The sequence below is a fragment of the Elaeis guineensis genome, chromosome 12 (assembly GCF_000442705.2).
Source record: "Elaeis guineensis isolate ETL-2024a chromosome 12, EG11, whole genome shotgun sequence".
Lineage (NCBI taxonomy): Eukaryota > Viridiplantae > Streptophyta > Magnoliopsida > Arecales > Arecaceae > Elaeis > Elaeis guineensis.
Window position 1 is genome coordinate 1,934,577 of NC_026004.2, and position 23,660 is coordinate 1,958,236.

Consider the following 23,660-nt stretch of genomic DNA (forward strand, 5'->3'; position numbering starts at 1 on the left):
AAAAAAAACTCAATAATTAAGGTGGATATACCTCCTTAAGATTGAGATTGATATATAGATGCATGCATCTTTATTTACATATGCTAGTCCCATCGAAGGAGACGTAGTAATTATAGCGACGTTAAAAACGCAAACGAACAAAACAAATTGCAAGGACTCAAGCAATATATGAGACGGAAATGTTGATAAGGAGGTGGAAATTAGCGGTTGTTCTTAGTGTTCATCGCACGTTTGACAGCCTCGGCATCGTCTTTGATGCTCTCCTTTGTGTCTTCAGCCTTGCCAACCACTGCGTCCTTTACTTTCTGGGCAGTTTCTTTGGCGGACCCCCATGCATCTTGGGCCAACTGTTGTGCCTTATGACTTAGATCTTGGGTCGTGTCAGCCACCTGCCAAGCCAGACCGTTAGTGCTTTTATTTTTTGGTTGGTGAGCGTTGGTTTAGCTTCGACGTCACATAGGCTACATTTTGGTAGCACTTCGACAGAGGGGAAAAGGAAAGTCATAACAACCTATATGGCGCCCCATCTTCCTCTCTGTGGCATAACAATATAATTGGGACCACTCTTGGGTCAGTAATGCTTAGATCAGTAAATCCCACATCCCTTAATTGTACCACAAAGTATTCTGAAAATTTAATGCACTCATGTAGCTATCAGGATATGGGCTCTGGTAAGCTCACGTACGCACCAGTCGTTTGGCATCAAGTTTCCAATAGGGAATACGCAAAGAATATCCAACCTGTATTCTTTAAACTACATGCACAAGCCTTGTTCCAAATACCTATGACCAGCTTTATGGATTGCTTTGTATCCTGTTGAGAGCGGCCGTCAAATCTCATTTGCAAACTTTCACACACACACACACACAAAGAAAAATAAAATGAAAAACCATTGCAAGCTTTTCCAATTATTTCTCATGGCCTCTTTCCATATATATTAACTACTATAAAGCTAATGCCCTTCCATGCCTTTTTTGTTATTATATATATACTTAAACATGACATGACATTCACTTTGGGGGGCGAAAACAGTTTAGTTAGTGTGCCTAGCAACATGTTGCACTTAATTAAAGATGTAATTCCTTGGGAATTTCTTCAATTTGAAACCATAGAGACACGTAAAAAATACCTGAGCGGCAGCCGCACTCGCCATCCCCCGCGTCTCGTCAGCAGACTTCTTCGCCTCTCCTGCCACCTCTCTGGCCGCCTCACCGACGGATTTCTGAGCGTCACCTGCCGCGCCTCCCTACCAAAACAGAGAATAACACCCAATCTTAAAACTTAGATTCCCGAATTCTATCCAGTGGAAGCCAATGTGGGTCACCTGAGGAGGTCTTGGAGCAGCAGTGACGAGGACCCTCGACGACGGGTTTCGTCGAACCATGGCCGGGCTGACGTGGAGGAACTTTGGAAGGGAGCCGGTGAGGGTCATGCTTGCCATCTTAGCAGCTGCTGCTTCTTCCTGCTCTCTAGCTAGCCTTGGTGGTGTAAAGTGTTAGCTGCTTCTAATGCCATTTTCGCCACCACATAAATAGGTGTCGGTAGGCACTCTGCTCTCTGCCACGTTGCGAATGTGGCATAGGTTTTTGATTTCCGTTAGTTGGGATCCATTATTCCCGGTTGAGTTCGTTATTTGCGGTTTCTTGTTGCTTGACCTGTTCCTTTTTGACAATTTTTTCCATCCTCAAAAATTTTATCTTTGTGTCTCCAATATTTTCGAAATATAAAATAATTAAGATTTTTTTTAGCCAACGTGCATGTTTTCAATTTGTCTTTCAAGTTTTAGAGTTATAGAAATAGTCTGATTGAGCATGAATAAATACATGGCCCGTGCTACATTTTGCAGTACGAGGATCATCGGTGTCAAAGTTAGCTGACGTCAATGAAAGAGAGGGCTCCATCCTGAGATTGAACGTGAGTTGCCGATTTGGATGTCCGACTATCAATTTAACACTATTGTATCAATTTAATACTGTTGTGATTTTGATAACGTAAAAGGTACCAATAGTCCCATATCGATTATAAGTCAAAGAGGACTCGCATTTATAAAGAAAAAAATATTCTTCCAACATGAGATATCTTTTAAGAGGTAAAATCGTGAGGCCCATGGACTAGAACGGCCAATACCTCATATGACGGACCAAGCTCTTGAGTCAAGGGGATACCTTTTAAAAAACAAAACCGTGAAGTTCATGAATCAGAACGGACAATACCTCACGTGACGGACCAGACCGAGCCCTTGTCGCAGCAAACACGAGCAAGCAAATAACTTTTTTTTCTCCTTGAGAGGAGCATAGTCTATATATATTACTAAAGATACCTAGATATCAAAAGTCATATATTTTAGTGTTCTACACTTCTTTAACCTATGCATTAAGTGGATCTAATAATGTCCCATGAAAATGATATGATTTAAGCATTGAACTCTACTACTTTCAATCTATACATGTTTTAGCATTGTAGATCATGATCAATAAAGTAAATTCTCAATATAAAAGTTGCATCATATACTTTAGCATATTGACATAATAAAAATATTTCATTTACATGTCTAGATGTATAGGTCGAAGGCCATCAAAATACATAATGTTTTGCACTCAGATATGTTTAGTGATATAAATCCCGATCAATTATGTAGATCTTCGATTTAAATACTCAATTATTCATTTTAGATCTAAGAGGAGTATATGCCTTCATCTATTAAGAGATAAATACATAGTATGGGATGGGCTTGAGCCAAAGATCGATATTTGACATTTTCTATATAGAGCTACCATCACTACCTAGCTGGAGCAATATAAAGCTTCACTTTTGGGCTAATTGATTTGCATCTGTCTCTCTCTCCAAGGGGAGAGAAAAAGCCTCTTAAATAAGTCAAAAACTTAAGATATATGGGTTTTCTTAAAAATTGTTGCTCTCCTCCCTTTCCAAATATTTCACTTTGTTTAACAAACTCATTAAGCTATTTATAACGTTATATCCTCTGATTATTAAGATACTACCTTGAGTATCATATATCTCAATTTATGCCAAGTATCTAAATAAATCTAAGAACACTTTCTCATTTAGGAGCTAGGTAACAACATGAGTTGCCAAACTTTTGTACTACATATCAGGCAGCTAAAAATTTTTCTTATTGAAATATATAGTCTTATAGACTCTATCTTATTTAAAGATCATATAACAAACTTTTGGTGGATAAGCTTGGTGTAATCTAACAAGACTTTTTCCAAGGATAGCTTATAGATTTGGTAAAATAGCTTATAGATGTTTGAAACATCAATTTTTTACTGCATTATTCACTTAAAATTAGATTATTGCCCAACATTACAAAACATGATAATCATGTTCATTAAGCCCTTTTTTTGGCTAGCAGGATACTTATAAGCAATGATTAACACAAATAGTGTTACAATGGGTTGGGTCGACTCGAGACTTGATTGATCCAATCCAACACATTTATACTTGATCTAACCTATTCTCGAGGATTTGTAGGGCTGAGTTGGATTGAAAATTTTGACCTGTTCCAAATTTTGAGTTGGATCTAGATATTATAAACTTTGCCCTGACCTAACAAGACGCAATACATATATTATGTGGATCTAAATTGGATCTCCCTATCAATTATTTGACCTGACACGATCCAAATCCATTCGATATGTTTATCCATGAAATAAAGAGGAGGCAAGTGAGCCAGTCTCACCCTCAATACCCACCCCCAAATCTCGACTCCTGAAAGCTCTAGCTCTTTCTTCCTTTTCCTAATTTGAACCCTATGTTCCCCGCATCCTTAAAATCTGTCATTCTTTCAACTTAAATCCAGCTATCTGACGACATCGGCCTCCTCCATGTGATTCTCCTTCACATAATTCTTTCTTCTTACAATCCAAGAAGGAGCTTTCTAGTGAAAGAGCAACAGCTCAAGAAATGGCTAAAAGAGTAGCCGAGCATAATAGCAATGATCGCCCCTCACTCTATTTTTTCGTCCACCTCATTAGACGTTGTTACCCTCCATATATTGCTGCCATCCACATCGGTCCAAGGTCGCTTCTCCAGTGCCTACCACCACTTTTAATTTGAAGTTTTTTATCTTTATAATAATATCTATCCTTCCATCCCTAAACCTTGCATTTACTTACTCTTTCTCTTCAAGCTTCTTAATCTATTTTTAGTCCCTTCTTTAATTAAGACCATTGTGATCTTTCATCAAGGTGGGTTTCTTTTCATTTGCTTTGTTACGTCATCTTGAGCGGTTTATTAATAGTATGACATCAAAATTTGTTATGTTGCTTGTTATCATACCCAATGGATGAAGCAAACCCTAATAAAGCATGTAAGTGTTTTTCATAAGCTTGTTTCTTTCTTTCCCTTTTCTTGATTATCGGTTGTTTTTTCTCTTATTTGTAAGCAAGAAAGTTCAAACCTATGCCAGTTTCACATCTTTATATTATTTCAAGTATCAATCAGTGTTATATATAACATAATTAAGATTTTTTAGAACTATTTTTCTCACCCGATATTCTATTTTATCCTTTTTTTCCAAATATTTGTCAAAGACTTTAATGTTTTTTTATGGATCTGACTAGATCATCTATTATGTTAGGTTTGGATCCTACATCAAAAATGGAACATGAAGCCGAGTGGGGTCAAGGTCAAGCATGCCTAGATCCTGCCTAACCTATTTATGGCACTAAATGCAAGAGTTACTTGTATTAATATATCATTGACCACCGAGAGCCTGATAAAGATAAACACATGTCCCACATTGCATAAAAGGAATATGCTTTCTAACTTATAAAGAAAAAGAAATTACTTTAAAAAACTTTTAAAGAAAAAAAATCCTTCCAAACAATAAAATTGTTTTATAACATTAATTAAAAAATATTTGTATAAGCAAAAAACATTAACAATATTATTTTAAACAAATATAGTTTTAGTAATTAAAATAGTAATAAATATTGCCTCTTAAGAATTAAATGCTTGTCCACAAATCATCATTCATTGGTTACTTAGAGATCAACAAATCCTCAAATATTATTATTGCATTCATTAAATTCGCATTATATATAATAAGTAAAATTATTTAACTTTACAAAATAAATGATAATAACATAATAATAATAACAACAACAATAATGAATTCACACAGTATAATGAACATACATTAGTTAATATTTTAAATTAGAAAATTAAGAAATATATTAATAATATTAAAGTATTATAAAGATAGATGACAACATGATGATAATAATATTTTCAACTACTAATACATACTCCATATAAATATATATATATAAAGGGAGATAATGCAACTAATTCAAGAAAAGGAGATAAATCTCACCATCCATTTCAAGGTGGTTATGTCACCAACTTTCAAACCAACCAAATAAACAAATTGCTTAAAGATAACTTTCTATACTATGCAACCAAACATCCAAAATCATAAGAGTCACAACCATTACATAGCAAACCAAACAAAATATTCATTTTTAAAACCAACACCTATGATCAAAAGCAAAACAAGTAAGATGCATAATAATAGATTCGAGATACTGATTGACCCAGGTGTCAGACACAAAGATATAATCAATCTATTCCCAAACCTGAATGAGACCATATCAATTATTACTATGTGTGTTTAAGTCCCTAAAAGCCAAGATCGATAAGTCTAGTACATCTAAGAAAGGAACGAAATTCTCTAATAGCATGATCAACTCGAAATGGCTTGCCTCTTTTTTTATCTTCAGCATGTAAAATACAGTTAAAATCATCGACAAGACACAAAGGCTACCTAAGGAGCAAGCATATATTGGACTTGCAACTAAAGTTGTCGACATTCAACAATATCAGTACTAGCATAGACAATGCCTAAGATTCAAGGAGTTTCATTAGGGAGAGTTATCACCCCAAAAACTATTTGATGGTTGGAATGCATGAAATAAACCTCATCGAGATTTTTTTTTTTCATACAATAATTATACCTCCAGATAACCCTACTAAAGGAACCATGTACACATTCCACCTTGGGCCAAGGAATCTTTGGATTCTGGGCATAGCATTCTCATTCAATCTAGTTTCTAGAAAACACAACGCATCAAGACTATCTTGCCTCATCATAGTCTTAGTATGGTTAGCAAAGTATGGCTTAGCGGTCCCCCTACAATTCCAAACCAACAATCTCATAACTAACTTGAGGGCAAATCATGGGATAATCTCAATTCCATCCCCATAGGACTCGTACTAAAGGAAGACTCCACTTGCCCAGGTATCATTCCACTTGAACCATCAGTTGAAGTTTATGTATTAGCAATGGTAGAGTGCAAGTGGTGGACAATCACTTCATGTGCAAGAGAAGAGGTCGACTGAGTTTCTTGTAATGATAGAATAGACGGAAGGGTCGGTTGAGCTTCTTGTGATGACTGAGCAGAAGAAGGATCAACCTGCTTCCACACTATAACCATAATCCCATGCAACTTAGAATTCAAAGGTGCTTGCTCATTCATGTTAATTAATGGTGCACCCACCTGATCCTCAATCACGAGCTTAGCCTGTTATAGTGACGTTCTACTAGGAGAAGCCTTAGAAGTATGATTTTTATTTGGAGATCTCTTCCTCTTACCTTTGGAGACAGAATGTTAGAAAGTAAATACCAATGTGTCCATATCTTCCATAGAATGGGGTAGCTAACTCTCGTCAAAATGTGAGGAGCTTACCAGTGGAGAAAAAATCGACTGATTCATCTTAGCAACCGAAGAAGTGGGCACCTAATCCCGAGGAAAGGATCTTTTAGACAGCCTTTTTGGTATAGACCATTCAGTGCCAGCTTGTGTGGCAGCAGAAACAAGTGGAGTTGTTGCCTCAGATGACTTGGAACTAACTGGCACCCAGGCTACCCATATCCAAGGGCCAAATAACTAACTATCCGACTCATCAGAAGCCGAACATCCATAGGTCTCCTTGGTTACACCAATAAATCCACATGTATAACATATTTCAGGAAGTTCCTCATATACAAATTATTGCAAAAGATGGGCATCATGTACCCAAACCCTAACCCCTGGACGTATAGTCTTATTGAGGTCTATAAGCACACAAAAATGGGCATACCCCATTCTAATAGAAGTGATAGTCCAATCATTCAGAAACAAAGATTCTCTCACGTTTGTTGCATTCTTAATTTTTTTAGGCTCCCATAATTTCCAACAGGAGATTTGGGAGGCGAACCCAGACTCTTGCCTGACTAACACTACCCTGGCCAGGCCTAAAACCCGGCCATCATGGCTCAAGAGCAAGCAATTGCCCGACCGAAAACCACGGACCTCTTTTGAGGATCTGAGTTTGGACTTCCTCAGAAGAGCAATGGAATAACAGCAATCTCTCAGAGATGATAGAAAATGGAAGTCACCTTCCAAGTTCCAACGCACTCTCATCTCTTTTTCAATACAATCCAACGAAAAATCCCGGCCAAAAAATTCACTAATCAGTGCATACCTCCATCGATCCATGGATTGTGGAATATCAGTCTCTGAAAACACCACGACATCGACAAATCTTTGCTCCAACGAAGTTATTTCAGTATCAGAAGTAATAGAAGATTCCTACCGATACTGACATGGCCCCCGCACAACTTGAGCCCAAGGCCGATTACCTTGTGCAGGATGACTTCCCATCAAGCTAGAAGAACTCTGAGGAGGTGAAGCACCCACCATCCCCCTCTCCACTTTACGGTCTTTCGAGTATCCTTCTTTTACAAATGGACTTCTTTAAGACGAAACCACCGATGCATTCGGACCGCCCAAAACCCCCGAAAGAGAGCCAATCGAGAAAGCCCTCTCCTGACCGACCAGATTACTCTCCCGCTCCCACGATTTCCCCTTGGAATCAGGGGAAACCCTAGCCTAGCCATCCCCTTTCTGTGTCGTCGGAGTTCTATTTCACTAGAAGGTGATCACTTACAATTGTGTCTTGGATAACTAATATAGTTGATACAAAATATCGTAAGATACCTCTTCTTCTTGATATATTTACTTGGAATGCATTGCTTCCTCACTTCACTATTGCACACATATGCCGATGGCAAATCAGGTGGCAGGGCTTCGCTTGGGGATTTTCGTGGGGACTCACTGGCTGCAGTGGATACTTCTTGCATTCATTTATTGCAAGTAGATGGCTATGGAGTACAGTTTGCTCGAGATTAGTATGCGAAAATTTCTCTATTATATCTCTATTGCTGATTTGAGTGTTTCTCAAGCTCGAAAACTTTCAGCTTGTGCTAGTTAGTGGCAGTTCATGGCATGGATAAGGGCACTGGCTCAAAAAACGACTTGCCCAGTTTCTTGCTTGACATCCTCTAATATTTCAAGTTTGTGGCGCCAGTCGGAACTATGCTTATATGATCTGCTTAATTTACTTAACTACTGGTTTTTAACGGTGGTTTGGATCCATGTACCTATATCTTCCTTCACTGCTGTATTAGTTTCTGTTCATAATATCACAGGTATCCAGTTTATGGCGCAGAGCTTCCATGTGCGGGCTTCTTCTTATTTCCCTTCTTCACAAGAGTTGCAGATCACCGATGAGACATCATCTTTCATTATCTCTACTTGGGCGTGCCACCAATCTCTCTGGACCCTCATGCGGCAAATGACTGGTTCATTCTAGATATATTCTTTTTGCTGTCTTCTTCAATGGATTACATTTCGTATATTTATGTGCTATAACAGCATCTATATTCAGCAGCTTCATAGTGTTCATATGAATGCGTCAAGCCTAGACTTTACTACATATACTGTTTCTCTTGCTATCTATCTCAACAAGCAGGAGCCTCACTCACTTGGCATCTACCAAGTATCTGGTTGTACCAATCTTGTTTCTTCCTTTGGTCATTCTTCTGTGCCAGTTTCTAGTTCACTATGTATTCCCTTATGTGCATGTACTCGATATGTATGCGCTAAAGACTGCGTTTTACTCTTGATATAGCCTTTGGCTCGTTGATTATCAAAAAAATCAACACCTTCTGCAAGTGTCAGTTTAAATAAAAGGCATGTGAAAGACACTTCAGATTCATTCCCGCAACCAAGCAAGGCCCATTCCAGGGCAGTGCACTTGATGAAACCCCGGTGCACCTTTCGCTCGTTTTGTGTTTCCTCTAGCTTCTTTTTGAAGGAGAATTTAGAATAGATTCGATTTTTAATTCTTCTTATGGCTTTTCCTTGCTGCTGAAAAATATGACGGCATATTCCATGTCCATGAACAATGGCATTTTTCAGCCCACAATTCCTTTTTTTTTTTTTTTGCTTTTTTGATGAAAAGGGAAGCAAAGATTGCAACCCAGGATGCATTGAATTAGAGCTAGTTGCAGGATAGTAAACGGCAAGGTAAATCATCTAACCGACGGCGTCAAGGAACGCAACCACAAATCAATTATTGTCAAGTTCCTACCGCCATGAGATGATTTGCATAAACAAGTCAAAACACATCCATCTCCCCCCCGAGACTGCACCATTTCTCCAAATCAACGACAGTATCTACTTTAATGAAAAACGTGAAAAAACAGACTACAACCTTCCTCCGGTGTACCAGCCCAAAGCCATCAAAGCATGACAACCCATCCTTTCACACACACAGAACCCTCCAAACTCACTATCCAATCACCTACCTCCATTTTTTATTGCTCTCAACGACCGACCAACAAAATTTAGAGGATATTATTTCTTCGTTTATTTTAACCTGAAACTTTATGAGAGAACGCTGTCAGCAACACTACGAGGCTCCATGCCTCCACAACTTAACAGACTTGTCATGGCTAGCAGATGCCACCATTCCAGTGACTTGTGCCTGTGCCAGTGCTGCAATCAGTCCTTCATGTGCCTGGACCTTCATGGTTTGATTCTCTATGACGTTCCACAGCTCCAATGACTGCAAGAATTTAAAGAATAAAGAATTAAAATTAACAGAAGCACATACACAATCAAGAAAAATGCAAACAGAGTCTATATGAGAAAGCTGAGCTACTTCATGGGCCACCTCGATTTTGCTTGGTGTTCTATATGAGAAAGCAAAGTTTCATGGTAGCGGATAACAGCAAACATAAAGAAGGATGCAGCTTCTTCCACTTTAAAGAGCAGGTTCAAGGCCAGCAGCATAGTAAAATGTAACATGAATATCTGAAAGTGCCAGCAAAGCATCTATGTCCATAATACTTTAGGCTGTGTTTAGATGCTGGTAAAGTGGTGGTTAAGGGAGAGTTGTTTAACCAGCCAAGGACCATCCAAAAAGGTGGTGGATATTTGGTCAGACTCAAAAAGGTCCCTAACCTGGGTAACTTTATTTCAGGGCTGAGGGTGAAACAAAGTTAACCACCCAAATCTCTCTCTCTCTCTCTCTCTCTCTCTATCCACTTTTCACTTTTTTGTTTTTCACAACTTTATCTCAACCATAGGAGCACCAACCACACAGCGGATGACTTCATTAATTCATTAGCTGGTCAGGGATGGATATTCACAGTTAAATCTATTCAAGGGGTGTTAGCTATTTGGCATCCAAGCACAGCCTTAGGTTCATAATGAACAAGATAAGCAATTTTCAACATATACAGGTATGCAAAGTACCAAATAGAATGAATAGTCTTTTTTATACTAAATATTATCCAACACTTCCATGCCAATTAGACAGAGATAGAATTAGAAGAACAAAAGATCAGATCAAAACCTAACAGGAGAAAGAAAAATGGGCCCTAGTTTCTTTAAGTTGGCAGTAAGTCCCAAGGTAGTCACCCATAAGCAGAGCACGGTGGAGCAGCCAAAGCTACCATTAAAGCAGTTAAAGGTATACGCTATACAATGCTCCTATCAAGGTTAGTTTATTAATACATGGTAATTATAGATATTGCGTGTGTATCACCTTATCTTTGTCAATGCAGCTGGAAATAAACCACACTTACCTGATAACCTCCAATAACCAAAAGGTTAGTATAGTTTGGATGAAAAACACATGAATTAAACTTGTTTCCATTGGAGCTTAGCTCGTGAATGAAGTCTCCCCTTGATAACGACCACACCTTAACACAATCCTGACTGACACATGCTAGGTATTCCCCACTATTGTCCCAGCAAATAGATTGCACCCCCTTGGTGTGGCCCTGAAAATATAAAATGGAAGCGGATATACAAAAATGATTCGTGAATTTCATTGAATAGCAAAAGTTTAATCAACCCACTTGGTTATCTCAATGTTTTTTAAGAAAGAAGAAAAAGCTTGTTATAGACATTATTGATCTGTATTGAAAGACCTGAAATGTGTATATCTTTCTGTCTGTCTCAACATCAAAAATGGACACCACATTTTCCGCTGCTGCAGCTAAATACTGCCCAATGTTAGGCTGAAACCTAACTTGTACCGTACCACCCTGTTTGACCAACAATAGAGAATTAAATGCTAAAGAAATGAGCATAATCATGAAACCTAACTACAACTAAAGGTGAACAGATGAAAGCATAATCATGAAATTAGACCTTAGAAACACGTGAGAATGAAAACTGGTCAGCACTCCAGTATCGAATTTCGCCATTACTATCACAAGAGCAGAAGATATCTGTCTTCTTTGGATGAAAATCAAGAGATGTCACTTGGGAGTTGTGCCCACTGAATACATTCAAACAAAAGCTAGGCTGCAAAACAAGCCAGAAAATTGCATTAAAAAGCAGCTTATTTATCACACTTGCATACTCAACATGCATTTCAAACTAGCAGAGAAAGTCATAAGCCATATTTTAAATAAAACTTCCAATTATCTATCTACAGAGATCAAAGCATTAAGACCTCTATTATGACATGGTATAGAAAAAAAATTAGCGGCTCCAAAAAAACTCAGAACTTCATAGCCGGAAGCAAAAGGTACAAGTCTACCAGTAGATAAAGTTCGGGTTTCAATGCAGCTACTTGATCAAGATTTACGCAGCAGGCAGACAGCCAGATTGTTGATTAGATTCAAAAGAAGGATGGAACAAACAATTATAGCTCAATCAAAATAATCAACGAAAAAACAAAAGTGACCTGTTGGTCATCATAATGGCATTCTCAAAACACTTTATTTGCCACAATCAGTTTAAAACAAAGCACCTAAAGAATCAAAGCCACATTAGCAAGATTCAAGAAGAGAATTTAAGTTTATAGATGAGAAAGGGGAACGAGAAGTCCATAATTTGAGCCAAGACTAGTTTAAGCTTGATATGTAATTATTTAACACAAGACCAATTAGCGATTGAAGTTTTAAACATCCTCAACACAATGGTCTCACTGAAAGGCTTTTCGCGCACAAATTAAAGTGAAGCAAACAATAATATTAAGTATCCATGTTTGTATCCTACATCATGTCCATTAGGGCAACCAACCTATGAACCATCATGCAAATCAGCTTGTTCATAGAAGCATTCTGTTCAATGGATCAGCATATTTGATGCTTGCCAAACTTAGCCTCTTTAATATGCTCTTAAACAAAAAGTATGCGCAGATCTTCTGTGCACCCTTGATTATTTTTCACTGTAAGACTTCAGGATTATTATCAGCTTAACTTAAGCCTGTATAATCTATAATATGCTCATAAACTAAAGTGTGCACATCATGTTTCCAGATTCAGAAAATCTATTTTTTACAAAAAATGGTGGATCGTTTGTGCACCCTTGATTTTTTTTCCTCACTAGAAGGCTTCATAATTATTATCAGCTTTAATTTTTTTGTCCAAATCAATCTGATAACTGCGATGCTTGATTTATAATCATGCATAAACACATTAGTACATTTGTCTCCTTTTCAATAGTCAAAATTATCTATCATCTTAAAAATAATGGAACCAGTTCTTCTCAGTGCTCTTCCCAAAATCTGTACAGATTGATTTTGTATCAACCATAGAAATATATACATATATGGAGAGGGAGAAAGGAAGAGAGAGAGAGAGGGGGGGAGAGTACAGCAGTCCAGCACTTGGAAAGAAATTCATCAGTCCAGCATTTGGAAACCAAAATTATAGTGACATCTTGGCTAGGAAAGAATCTTCTATGCTATTCATACATAAAATGTCTGATAGCTTCTTTATTAGCTCATTTTCACTAAAAATCTTCCAATATTTAGATGCTCGTACACTTTGAACATCTTTTTAAGCTTTAGCAATGAAACACAGACTCAATATCCTGGCTGGTAATGTCTGGCAAATGCTTGAGATATAGTAAATGCTTGCTCCAAAAAGAAAAAGGAACTCTTGAGATGGTACATTGACATCACAAACTATTAAGGTCGCATGATTATGGTAAGTAAAACCAACCAAAACAGTTTGATTACTGCACATATAAACTAAATAATTAGAAGAAACAAGAGACAAAAGTGAATTTTGCAAGACAATTAGGACTACTAGCCTACCGCATATGCTGGAAAACCAAGAGTTATATGTACAAAAAAAATAAGTCAATAACAGCAGTTTGTAACGTATGTATGAAAAAAACATATTAAGTGGGTTGGCTTATATGCATTAGAAAAATAGAGAGAAAAGAAAAGAATGCATCTTTAAGAAAAGGCCAAACTTGATTATTAAATGGATTTCTTCTAAAGTTCCAAAAGTTTAGAGCGTTACATCTGCCGCATTCCACAGTCGCACAGTTCTATCAAAAGAAGATGTTGCCAGCTGAGTTGAGTTTGGCCTAAAACGAACATCTGTAATAATTTGACTATGTTCTTCGGGAGTGCTCTCAGTCTGCAGGGTATCCATGTTCCAGAGAATGACCTGCACATAAAATACAAATTGATAAGCAAACCCAAACTTACCAGATTAGGGCAGCTAGCATTCAAGATAGTAAAGGAAATATTGGGAAGTTTTGCTTGAGATTTAAACAATGCACCAGCCAAAATCTCTGGATCTGACAAGATAATAAGGTTAGAGATCGTATGCATGTGCAGTTCTGATATACCCACTGTACCAGACAACATCTTAGCATCTTCCAAGAAAGCAAGGTTAGGAAAAAATCCATTTATCTATATTGTCCCTGTGTGTGTATGTATGTGTGTGTGTGTGTACAGAAGTATGTATGTTATATGTATGTTTGAAGGGAATGGATAGATGGATATGCAGACATATATTGCATCAGAGGGCTTCCATAACAAATAGAAACTGATAAATCAGCCAAGATGAAAGCTATGATTTAAGCATTTTCTGATAGCAATACTCATCTCAAAATATGACACTTGTAGAAAAATCTTTACAAAAGCCATATACATTATATAGTACCTTCTTTTCATGCCCAGCACTGGCCAACAACTTCCCATCTGAAGAAAAGTGGCAGCAAACAACTTTGTTGTTGCTTATGCGGCTAGAGCCAACCTCCGTGAATGCGAAACCTAGAAAGAAAATGCACCAATGTCTATGGTCTTCTTGCACAAATTCTAAGCTGAATACAAGTACCATAATTACCCTTTGAAGACCCTGGGTTGGGCTCTGCAGGACTTTTTTTTAGTGCTGCAAATATATCTCTGGCATCTCCATCATCATGTGATAAAAACGATTCTACATTGTCATCCAATGAACCAACATCCCCAAAAGGCTCCAAATCATCCTGTTATTTAATGTACAAGTAACATCGAGCCACATGGAATTCTTTCCATCACATTAAAAAGATTGAGGAAGAAAAGTTAACAAGAATACCATTTGATTTGAAGATGACGCAAGACCTCCTGTTCCATCTGTACCATACATCATCAAGCTTTTTGGCATACTGTTGACATGACGTATATTCCCAGCCATTGCAACTACATCACCAGTATTATGGGTTGATGGAGTCGACGGAGGGGAGTTGGGAGAAGGGCCCACAGTATTTCCTGTTCCAGTACTATTTGCAGCTCCCGATGAAGAAGGCTGTTTCCTTTTCCTATTAGTCTGGATATTATTAATAAACAGCTGTCAGAACTGAAAACCACACACTTGGTTCAGATAAAACTTCTCGTCAATGATAAAATCAGAAATTGCACAAAAATAATAAATTACCCAAAAGGTTGTTGCCAAAGTGAATTCCTTTGTAGTACCTGTTGTAACTGCTGTTGCTGTTGGAATTGTTCCTGTGGTTGCTGAGCAGAGGAATGCTGCATCTGGGGCACCTTCAACTACATTAAGATCGAATCAGAGATGCAAGCACTTATTAAGAAAACTAGATTTTGACAGCACTCATAATATCACACAAGCGCTATAAGAACCAGCATTCAGACCCATCAGTTTCTAGAAACCTCCACAGGATGGAAGGCAGTGCATGACACTTCTCGTGAAAAACATGCATTTCTATAGCATGTTTCAAGGATGTGTCACAGAGAGAGAGAGAGAGAGAGAGAGAGAGAGGAGGGAAGGGGAGTGCCTTCCTGCTATATAGCAGTTTAAATTAATATATCCCTCCATGGGGCGCACTCAGTTGGCTGATCTTGGGGTGATGACTACTTGGAGGTTTAGACTGGCCCTAGGGTCATCAAGGGTAACACACCCAAAAAATAGATAAATAGATAATGAAACTAAATCAATAAATTATTTAAAGTATATTATATTGTTTGGGGACTACTGGTGTATCTTAACCCATAAAACAGTCAAAGTTGAGACCCCTTTTGCTGCAAACATACTTCACACAACTTCACATGGTTTGGGCAGGCTTCAATTGGCCAGCCTTTTAGTTGAAATTTCGTTCTTTCAGAAACCATAAATTTGATGCTGCTTCTGGTGCTTGGGTAGTTGGGTTATTGGTAATAGCTAGTTTTTGCATCACAATTTGCAACATATCTGCTATATCATCTTTATGTTTTGCTATTCATTAAGTATGAACTTAATGAGCAGCAAGTGCTAGTAGCAGTTAAAGGTCGGACAAGTTACTAAAAACCCATGTTATGGGCTTCATTACCTGGTTTAATAGTGGTCCTTTATAGTTTATAGCGATCAGCATCAATTGAGTGGAAGACAATGAACCCACACAAAGAACAGTTCATTGTAACAATGACAGATATAGTTTGAAGTTGATTCAATATCTTTTGTATAATATGAAAGAACCCCTTATCCAAATCAACAAATATCAAACTTATACTAAATATATTATAATGTGACATGAAGAATTCAGTCCTGGGGCCATAAGAAGATGCACAATTTAAAGTTATATGAGAATTCATTTCTATAATTTGAGTGTGAGTTCTACTATCCTTAACGCTTCAAAATCAGCAATTTGCAGCCAAATATGTCAATGCGATCCCGTAACCAAACCACATTCCTTATCTGCAGTTATTATATGAAACCAAGCCATATATGGACCAAAAATGCAATTCTGCTAAGCCTTATAAAGCCACATATGCAACCAACTCGTACATGTTGACTAGTGTAGGATATTAGGTGTTGAGTGCTAACCATTATTATTGTCATCAATGTAGGTAGTTTCATGCATTTTATTTATTTTCAAATTCTCAAAATATAACAAACTGTATAAGTGCTAGCGTACCGCATATGCGCTATACAGGCCCTTGACCGTAGCCACCTCCTAAAGCATTATAGTATACTAACTACTAAGACTTCCATTAAAGTCGCATTCTTCCACCTAAGCAACAACACTTTCTTGGTTATTATATTTGTTGAAAACCTTCAATGATGAGAAAACACAACTTTGTGAGAAAACACAATTTTATGTTTTTTCTAACTTAATCTGAGACATCTTTCACAATAAAATAAACTAGTTATTGCCATCAATCTTAGAGTATGCAGTCACATCTTCCAATGATATCAAGATCATGTCTTGGTTCTCTCTTCTAGTTATAACAGATTATGAGAAAACCCGCTGTTGTGAGCATGTATTGACCAGGACAATAGGTAATTCAGAATTGAAATGTTACAAATTATTATATGCATAAGCATAAAGATATAGAAATTAGAAAAAGCTCAAAGAAAAGCATAACCAAAAGAGCTACTAGTGCATTGCAGCATACTGAATCAAAGTCATCTCTGAAGTTATCCAGTAAATACAATGATGAAATTGTTTTGCTATTCGCACTGATGAACAAGTACTGGAAACTATGAGCTATTGATAATTCCAACATGTAATATATAATGAAGTGAGTAATATTGAAAAAAAAAAAAAAGAAGAAGAAGAAAAGAGGGATCTTTAAGGGTGCAGCCATAAAGAAACTGACCTTCATAAGATATTCAGCTGGATCCTGTCTAACCTTTGGTGAATTCGACTGAATTGGGGAACCTATGGATCCATCAGTTCCAGCAGGTTGACCATCTTTTGCATTCAAGCCACCTCTAGGTAAGGCCCTAAATCTTCTGGGATCCAAATCTCCATAGTTAGGCAAGTTGCCAAGATTTCCTTGAGCTTGGGCTTGTGCTAACAATTGTTGTTGTTGCTGTTGTGACAGAAGCTGAAACTGAGATTGCGTAGATAGAAAAGGCTTCTGCATTTGTGGGCCTATATTTGGACGTATCTGGTCAATCCCCTTAACAGGAAAAATAAATAAATAAATAACATCATGTTAGATGAAGCCTATCCAACCAATTGCAAGATAAACAATTCTCTATATAAAGCTTACAGTCAAAGGCCAGCCCTTCAATGGAAGACCACTGACACCTTGGTTCAATCCTGAAAAAATGGACAATCAACAGGATCAACAGAGTTAAAGCTTGAACTTGGTGAGAAAAATGCTACATAGTCTTCCAAAATTTTTTCATACCGCTTAAATACAACTATATTTTACAAAGACTTATAAAAATTAGAAGAAGAAAAGCAAGGATTGGTTGAATAATGGAGTCTTCTGTTTGTTACAATTTGCATTATAAGCATCCAAACCACCCAAACCTGCATTCAAATGCTCTTCTACATGATGAATTTACCGCAACCAATGACAATGACATATTAGAAAAAATAAGTTTAATTATAGATGATATTTTTCCATGTCACACACAGAACACGATATAAAATATGCAGACAGCAACATAAAAAACAAAAAGAGATGTTTCTGGCAAGAAGGAAAAATGACTACCAAGACTAAATAATTTCAGATTTCAAGTTTCCTTAAACCAACCATAACAAGCACTGTAAATTAGCCTGAAGTTTAAGCACAGGACAGGAATAGAAATTTTAGGTCATATATCAATTTCAGGTTGCTTTGGTGTTAAGAAATCATTATATAGTTTGAGTGAGATGACATGTCCATATACCTAATTAACAATTCTTGAGTGATAGAACTGTACATGTAAGACTGATGTCACCTCCATAAACTGATCTTTACATTGAGATAATCACATTGATCTATAGGATATCTCACTTTGTATTTAAATTTCCATATTCATCTATTGAAAAAAAAAACACTGTCAAGCCCTCACTTTTACTTAAAAAATTAGGGGAAAAAAATCACAATCACCATGCATAGAAGATTCACAAGTAACCCTCCATACAAATAACTGAATTGTCAACCTCTTTGAGTCTACAATCTGTAACACACTTTTCTTGAGGGTTGCCTATAATAAAGAGCCAATAGATGTTCAAACTTCAGTGCGAGCAAACAAGAAATTAATTCCCAAGACTTATCTAAAACTCCTGTTTCCCCATAAAAGGCAATTTAGAGTCGCATCAGGGGAAAAGAAAGATAGGAAAACTAATAACGGCAATAAAAGAATATCAAGCATAGGCAGAACAGAAACATGGACAAATGGTTACATCAACTGTCAGTTTTAACATTAGAGGAAAATTATCCTAAAAAAAGCTACAATAGCATAAACAAATATACACATGATATTCTGATTTGTTACACAAAATCTAGGCAAATTTATGTTGGTAACAAATATTAAGGTGGTAGCATATTCTCTTAATGTTTTTTTAAATATTAAGGTGACAACAAAAATCTCAGCACATACTTTGCATCTGATACCTAGATGACCATTATCTGCTTCCGGACAACTCAAGATAACACAATATGAATTCTTCAACTGATTTTTTTCATTGGGAACACAGAATACAGGCAACAACCCCATTAGTAGAAAAGAAGGCTAAAAGACAGATCTGATTCACTCTCAATATGTTTACTTACCAGCACCACCCAATCCAGATTTTGACTGGATAATACCCGGTCCATATATCGAGGATGGATCCATTGGCAAAGATCTTTGAGCTACAGCCATGTTAGCCTCACTTTTAATGTCCTGATATAGTTAAAAACATAAGAGGAAATATTCAGTAGTCAACCAATGTAGCAACATGTTTTAGCATCAGAAGAGATGAAAGTAGAGAAAAAATGATGAATAACAGAGAAAGCAACCACTTACAGTTGCCTGTGGAGTCCGTGCCTGAATTTGCTGCAGTGTTGCAGATACATTGCCTGGATTGCCTTGCATTAGCTGCCTGTCATAGTTAAATAGCAATAGATTGTTTAACCAGCTAGCCAAGAATACTGCTTAATTTTTTTACAGTATCCAAAAATAGTTTTAAGAAGATGACATTACCCTGGATGGTTTGCTGCTGACTTGAGCAGCGCCATTCTACTAGCATCAAGAAGCTGAGGGGATGCATCAGACTCTATTGAGTGTGGATTCTTTAAACGCTCTTCATACATTTTTGCCGCTAAAACACTGGCAGTTGACGAACCCAGAACTCCATCAGAACTTATTGTATTTATAGGACCACTAAAAGAAGGGTGATTAGCATTAGTGCGCTGCAAATGAGCATGTCGCTGCTGCATGAGTTGCAATTGCTGCATCTGTAACTGCTGCTGATGCTCTCTTGCCTTGATTTGTTGTGCCTATCAGCCAAATATGAGAGATGGTTTTCATTGGAAGGACTGCATTACAATCACAAGAAGAAAAGAAATATAACGAGAAAGTTTGGTCTCTATAGACCCCACCTCTATATAAGCTACAGCAACTTCAGAATGCTTTTCATTAGTCCTTGCAATGAAAATATCCCAAAAAACAGACCACCATTCAAAAAGAAATCCTCCCGGAGCATCAATCGCTGTCAGACAAGTTAAAGGTTACATGGCCACCATGCAGATATGAGAATTTCTCATCAAAATCAACAAATTTGAACAAATTGTGTTGGAAGAAACTATTATTGAAACAAAATTGTGAAGACATGAAAGCAAGGGCATAAGAGATTTAAAATCAATTTACAGTTTGCCATCAAGGACTCATTTGGTTCGTGGGAAGAAGTTCTTCCCCGTAATGCGATTCCTAAGAAGTTGATTCCTAGGAATATGACGCCTAGGAAAGTGATTTTGGCATGTTTAATTGACCATAGAAAAGTGGCTTATTCTAGAGTAACTTATGTTTGGTTAAGCATCCACTTTCCTAAGAAAACTGTGTAAAATACCTATTATATCTTTAATTCAAGGAAAAAACTTATCCTATTCTACACGTTATCATTGTTTGCAAATAAAATAATAATGATGGTTAAGAGTATTTCAGCCATAGATCATAATGGAGAAGGGTTTGAAGCATTGTGATGGGGAGAATGTTCGTTTCAACCATAGATATTTTGATAACCTAAAAGGATATCTCAGAAGAAAAAGAACCTCCAATTCCATCCCATAAAAATTCCAAAAACCCATGTCCTATATGGGTTTTTCTTTCCCATGACTCGTGGGGATTGTATGCCCATGGGAACATCCTTTTCTAATCTCTCTCCTTTGAAAACTAAAACAAGAGGGATTTTTCCACTTCCCGTTGACTACACCTTCCTCCCTCCACTTCCGGTGAACCAAACAAGTCCCAAATGTTTGGAACCAGAAACATCAGAATCACATATTGGGTGCACTTAGGAGAAGAGCAGGTGATGGTTGCATTGTTGGATTAACTTCAAATTTTGGACCCGAGCTGGTAAAGAGTTTCCGAATAAAATATGGATCTGCAGTATATAATATTATACATCTATAGATATGTGGCAAACATGGACATTCATCAATGCAACATTTAGTGCCAATACATCATTTTAATTGATAAACACAGAGAATAGGGCATAAGTAAATACCAATAATAAATGATTGGGGGACAAGGGGGAACCTATTAGCCACCAGGGATTGATTGCTTTATTTTCATGCTATAGCTTTAGCTATAGAATTGCTCTAGATGTAAACATTTTGGCAATGAAGAATCAGAACCAAAAACTTCAGAATCACATGTTGATTGCATTTAGGAAAAGAAGACATGACCCTTGCATGAATGAATAATTTGGACCCAAGTTAATAATTTTTTTCCAAACAACATATAAGCATGTGGCATAAAATGTTATGCATCATTAGTAGCCTCGCAAATGTGAAAAAACAGGGGCATTTAACATGTGTGCAAGGACGTCATGCTTAAAGGAAGATAAATGAAAGACAAATCAAAATAATAAATAAATCCAATTAAAAAAAGGAAAAAACACAATTTGTTGACTGCAAGTAATCCCTTATTTTCCATCCTGTAGCTTTAGTCATAGAATCCCTCTGGATTTAGCGGGGATAAAAGCTAGTTTTCACTTGTGATTAATTTCTTTCCTTTCAAACTGCAGCTGTAGACAGAATTACCCTGGATGTTAGGGGAAAAAGGAACTATTTGTCGCTAGTGATTAAACCCCTTTCTCTTCATAGGGCACCTATAGTCATAAAATTATTCTGGATGTTAGCAAAAAAGCAACAATCTGTCACTGGTATGTCATTCCTTTCTTTTCCCACTGTAGCTTTAGCCATAGATTTGCTACAGATGTTAAGGGAAAACCTATTTGTCACAAGTGGTTCATACCTTTCAATTTATACCACAGTTTTAGCCATGGAACTGCTCTGGATGTTGGCAGAAAGAAAAATATTTGTAACCAGCAAGTAATCCATTTATTTTCATACCATGGATTTGCTCCATACTTTAGTGAGAAAATACCTATTTGTTGTTGCTAGTCATTATTCCCTTTCCTTTCACACTGTAGGTTAGCCATAGATCTGCTCCACATATTAGGGGAAACCTACTTGTCAATGATGGTTAATACCATGGTATGTTTGGCCATGAAATTGTTCTGGATGCTGCTCATACTTATAGGTCATCACATCACAATTACCATACAGAAATGCCTAATGGTCCCAATCCATCTTTTTACAGCTAAAGAAAAAGGAAGAAGAAAAGAAACAGAAAAGAAAGACTTGCAATATGATAATACATTTAAATTAAAAAAATTAAGACAACCTACGGCAACTTATCACTGTTAGCAAAGGAGAAAGTAAAAACAAATGATCTGTCCATTGACGAGAAGACAAGTGCAACTATCCCAACGTTCCTTTTTCCCAATTCAGGAATAAAAGAATAGGACTCCATGAAATTGCAAGAACATAACTAAAAATAGGAACTGTCTTACCTACTGGATCAGCAGCAACCTTTCCCTCGGCCATAAAGGCCTTTGCTGTCGTTTGTAGATTCCGTTTCACCAGATAATCATAGATATAAACATCAAGCCTACAGAGAGATGGGAAAAAGCTCAAGGACACGAACTGCGATAACTCCAGTACGAAAACTCCATGAAATCAAAAAGAAAGAATAAGAAGAAACATATCTAATATATATACTGACATCTTATCCGCTTCCCAGTTACTATGCGCCATTTTTACTCCAATCCACCACCAGAGCAAAAAGCGTTACTCCACTCCCGTTACAGCATCATTCTTCACTAAGCTGCAAGAGAATCTAGAAACGATCAAAGCTGGGACAAAAAACTCGAGAGAGACCTCAAGGATAAACCCTCCTATCAAAAAAGAACAAAAGAAAATCACCAAGACACGAGAAGAAAATCCAAAGAAAGTAAAATATTGAGAAGAAAATCAAAAGAAGTGATTGGATAGCAAGATAAACCCTCGGACCAACCGGACACGAGACGATCACCGCCTACATTATCAATCTTGGAATCTTCCGCAACCTGATCATGATATCTCAAAACCCGTCCCCAATTTCGACGCAGTAATTCGCCTCAAATTAAAGCGAAACGAACAAATTTTTCCGATGAAATCGAGTTCGAAACACCTGCCTTGGTTTGCAAACGATTCGAAATTCCCACCTTTCACACGCGATTTCTTCCGAGACCGAGAACACGAAAGAGAAAGAAGAAGGAGGGAATTAAACCTGGAGAGAAAACGCAAGCCGGAATTCGGGATCGGGGAGAGAAGGGAAAGAAGAGACACTGGAGAGGACGAACAGCTCGAACGGAAGAAGAGAGGCGCAGTGAGAGAGACGCTCCCTTCTCTCTCTCGCCCTGTTTTCTCACCGCTTCGGAGGAGAAGAGAAAGCGGGGAGATGGGGGTCCAGGTCTGGCTCGGACTTCGGAAATACCAAGCCTCCAGCTTCGAGAACCTTCGGAGCCTCCGGACGAAGCCCACGTTAAAAACAACCGGCAGACGCCGTAACGTCTTCAGAGCCAACCGGTACTTCCCGCTTGCATGACGGGCTCTGTAGCTAACATCTATATATATATATATATATATATATATATATATATATATATATATATATATATATATATATATATATATATATATAAAGACCGATCAACAACGAATCTCCAAAAAGCATCTAATATACATCGCATGATAGTGGATCTTCATAAGCCACATCTTTTACAGGTTGAGTTAAAGAATTTAAAAAAATATTATTA

At 37.3% G+C, this 23,660-nt stretch overlaps 2 protein-coding genes and 1 long non-coding RNA gene across 8 annotated transcripts; 1 reads left to right on the plus strand and 2 right to left on the minus strand.

Moving 5' to 3' along the window:
• Positions 1-4,811, minus strand: LOC105055739 (uncharacterized). The gene is made up of 3 exons (XM_010937697.4): positions 1,325-4,811; positions 1,130-1,246; positions 1-389 (listed from the first exon to the last, which is right to left on the minus strand). Exons 1-3 carry the CDS (start codon positions 1,439-1,441, stop codon positions 201-203), a joined length of 423 nt encoding a protein of 140 aa, XP_010935999.1. The 5' UTR covers positions 1,442-4,811; the 3' UTR covers positions 1-200.
• A 2,408-nt stretch (positions 4,812-7,219) lies between these two features.
• Positions 7,220-8,784, plus strand: LOC140852974 (uncharacterized). Its single transcript, XR_012136043.1, has 2 exons — positions 7,220-7,944; positions 8,086-8,784. It is a non-coding gene; the product is annotated as an uncharacterized lncRNA (long non-coding RNA).
• A 720-nt stretch (positions 8,785-9,504) lies between these two features.
• Positions 9,505-23,296, minus strand: LOC105055740 (transcriptional corepressor LEUNIG_HOMOLOG). 6 transcript variants are annotated; one of them, XM_010937701.4, is made up of 18 exons: positions 23,132-23,296; positions 22,586-22,687; positions 22,374-22,471; positions 19,897-20,006; positions 19,499-19,794; positions 19,322-19,397; positions 19,087-19,198; positions 17,590-17,639; positions 17,191-17,484; positions 15,067-15,144; positions 14,690-14,920; positions 14,459-14,600; positions 14,276-14,385; positions 13,625-13,774; positions 11,514-11,669; positions 11,291-11,407; positions 10,943-11,140; positions 9,505-9,918 (listed from the first exon to the last, which is right to left on the minus strand). In XM_010937701.4, the coding sequence occupies exons 2-18, from the start codon at positions 22,615-22,617 to the stop codon at positions 9,763-9,765; spliced, it is 2,406 nt and encodes an 801-aa protein (XP_010936003.1). In that variant the 5' UTR covers positions 22,618-22,687; positions 23,132-23,296; the 3' UTR covers positions 9,505-9,762. The 6 variants fall into 6 exon arrangements, with proteins under 6 accessions (XP_010936003.1, XP_029123582.1, XP_010936000.1 ...); XM_029267749.2 differs by having other exon boundaries at positions 15,067-15,138; positions 17,191-17,496; XM_010937698.4 differs by having other exon boundaries at positions 17,191-17,496; positions 23,132-23,295.
• Positions 23,297-23,660: the final 364 nt, after the last annotated feature.